Source organism: Montipora capricornis, chromosome 7 (genome assembly GCF_036669925.1).
Source record: "Montipora capricornis isolate CH-2021 chromosome 7, ASM3666992v2, whole genome shotgun sequence".
Lineage (NCBI taxonomy): Eukaryota > Metazoa > Cnidaria > Anthozoa > Scleractinia > Acroporidae > Montipora > Montipora capricornis.
In genome coordinates, this window is record NC_090889.1 from 17675036 (window position 1) to 17677047 (window position 2012).

The 2012-nt window shown below is 42.2% G+C and overlaps 1 protein-coding gene across 1 annotated transcript in view; it reads right to left on the bottom strand.

Moving 5' to 3' along the window:
- LOC138055730 (RNA helicase Mov10l1-like) overlaps positions 1-1641 on the bottom strand; it is a 10237-nt gene extending 8596 nt beyond the window's left edge. Inside the window, exons 1-2 of the mRNA XM_068901608.1 lie at positions 1567-1641; positions 426-491 (exon numbers count right to left, since the gene is read on the bottom strand). Of these exons, the coding sequence (XP_068757709.1) occupies positions 426-491; positions 1567-1641 (141 nt within the window). The remainder of the gene's footprint in view (positions 1-425; positions 492-1566) is intronic.
- Positions 1642-2012: the final 371 nt, after the last annotated feature.

Consider the following 2012-nt stretch of genomic DNA (forward strand, 5'->3'; position numbering starts at 1 on the left):
AGCACGAATTTCCGTGCATTTCTCTGCCGTACTTCACAAAACAACAACGTGAAATCACCAAATTTTAGGTTTTGACGACAACGTGAGCATATAACCACGAAACAGTCCTTTTCTGTTTTGACTTTAAAACCGTTCGTCCCCGTCCATCACAGGATAGTTCGCCCGTATTGTACAACGTGAACAAGACGGAGTAATCGCGAAACACTTGTGATAGCGCTAAGTTATATTTTGGACTGACGTTCTCGTTGCCGTAGCCGTCGTCTTCGCTTAAACTCTCTTCTAGAGTTGATGATGAAGACGATGGCAAAATTCAATCAATAAAGAACTTTTCCAGCACGTACAGTAACCAAAAAAATGGAGTTTGGAAACGTTTTTCGGAATTATTGGATCCCATAGGACAAAAACAAGTTCGTGACATGGCTGACCTGTCCATCATCCCCTGCGGCTAATCCAATCGCCACCAGACACTCGGGCTCAGTAGCCTGGCCTGCCTGAAATGAGATCATGAGGAATCAACAACTGAAAAACTCTATCATTTTCGGCTGGCACAGAAGAAATGAGGCATTTACGATGGAGTGTGCAAAAATAGCACAGCAAACTAATCGGCCGATCTAAACCTACCCAGCAAATTTAGAACGTCAAGAACGCTTTGCATTTAAGAGAGAAACCGGTGAGATTTTTTTCTTCTATTAATTAAATTCGAACAGTGCTGAATTTCAGCGACAAAGCGTGGTTCTAGGATCAAGAACTAAATGGTATGTTTCTTGTCCCACGGCGAAAAGAAGTTATTTTTTTCCATTCAAAAAGAAAGCGTGGCTTACTTTCTACATCTACATCTACATGTTCCAGCACTCGGCAAAGTCCCTTTCTGACTTATGGCTGTTTCTGCTTAGGTGGCCTCATCGCCCACACCATAAGCCTTTTTAGAGACATCACTGTCAAGCCAGCCACTTCTGCTGGAAGTGGAAAAAAACAGGGCAGCCACATCACCGGGGACTCCATGCCCTACTATTTTTGAATAGTGTGTGGGTTCTTTAACGTCCCACAGGGACTAACCATTTGCAGATGAATTATAAAGGCAGCACTTTCTCCTCAGTTATTTTAAGATCCTGGGTGATGATCCAGTTGGGGTTCGAACCCGCGACCTCCCACATGGCAGCCCAATGCTCAACAAACTGAGCCACCGGTGCGTGGTGCAACACAACTTTTGAATTTTTCAGAATTCATTTCCTCCTTCTGCCAGTTGGGAAACAAACTAGTTAATTAATCGACAAAGTCAAAACAAAAATTCTGTCTAGCGGTTCAGAGCCACCTTAAAAAAATCCCAAAATTAAGGTGGCTCTGAATCCACTAAACAGAAGTTTCATCTTGCCCTTCTGATTACTTTTCAGAAAAAAAAATGGGAGTCACCGAGTTCGTTTTTGAGATATAACGGACTAAAGACAAAATAAAGGGTGTTTTTACAGGGCTTGCCCGTTGCCACGGTGACATATTATGTCACAATAATGACTGTATCTTGTTCAGCAATAATTCGTGTTTCATTTGGTACCACAATATTGCTAATACATGATACAGCGTTGTGGTGTCGATCCCTCTAATAAGAGCGTCACTTGTGCCTCGTTCACACCAAACCTTAACCATGTTTTAAACATACAAAATTTTGGTTTTATCAACGGAGTTGATAATGTAAATTGGCCACCGTACAGAGATTCTAAAAGCTGACGTTTCGAGCGTTAGCCCTTCGTCAGAGCGAATCGAGGGATTATGGGTTACGTGTAGTTTTTATAGTAGAGTAGGAGCTACGCTATTGGTGGTAACATGGCAACGTGAAAAATAGGAATATATTAGTTAAATGAAAAGCGTTCGTTAATACCGTGAGGATTAAGGGTGCCGATTTGAAAGATGAATTTTTGTTCCAGATTCTTGCGGCTTTCCGTCGTACCTAGATGTAGGGAAAGGCCGCAGATAGCCATGTGTTTTTTGGAGTGGTTAGGCAGATTGAAATGGCGAGC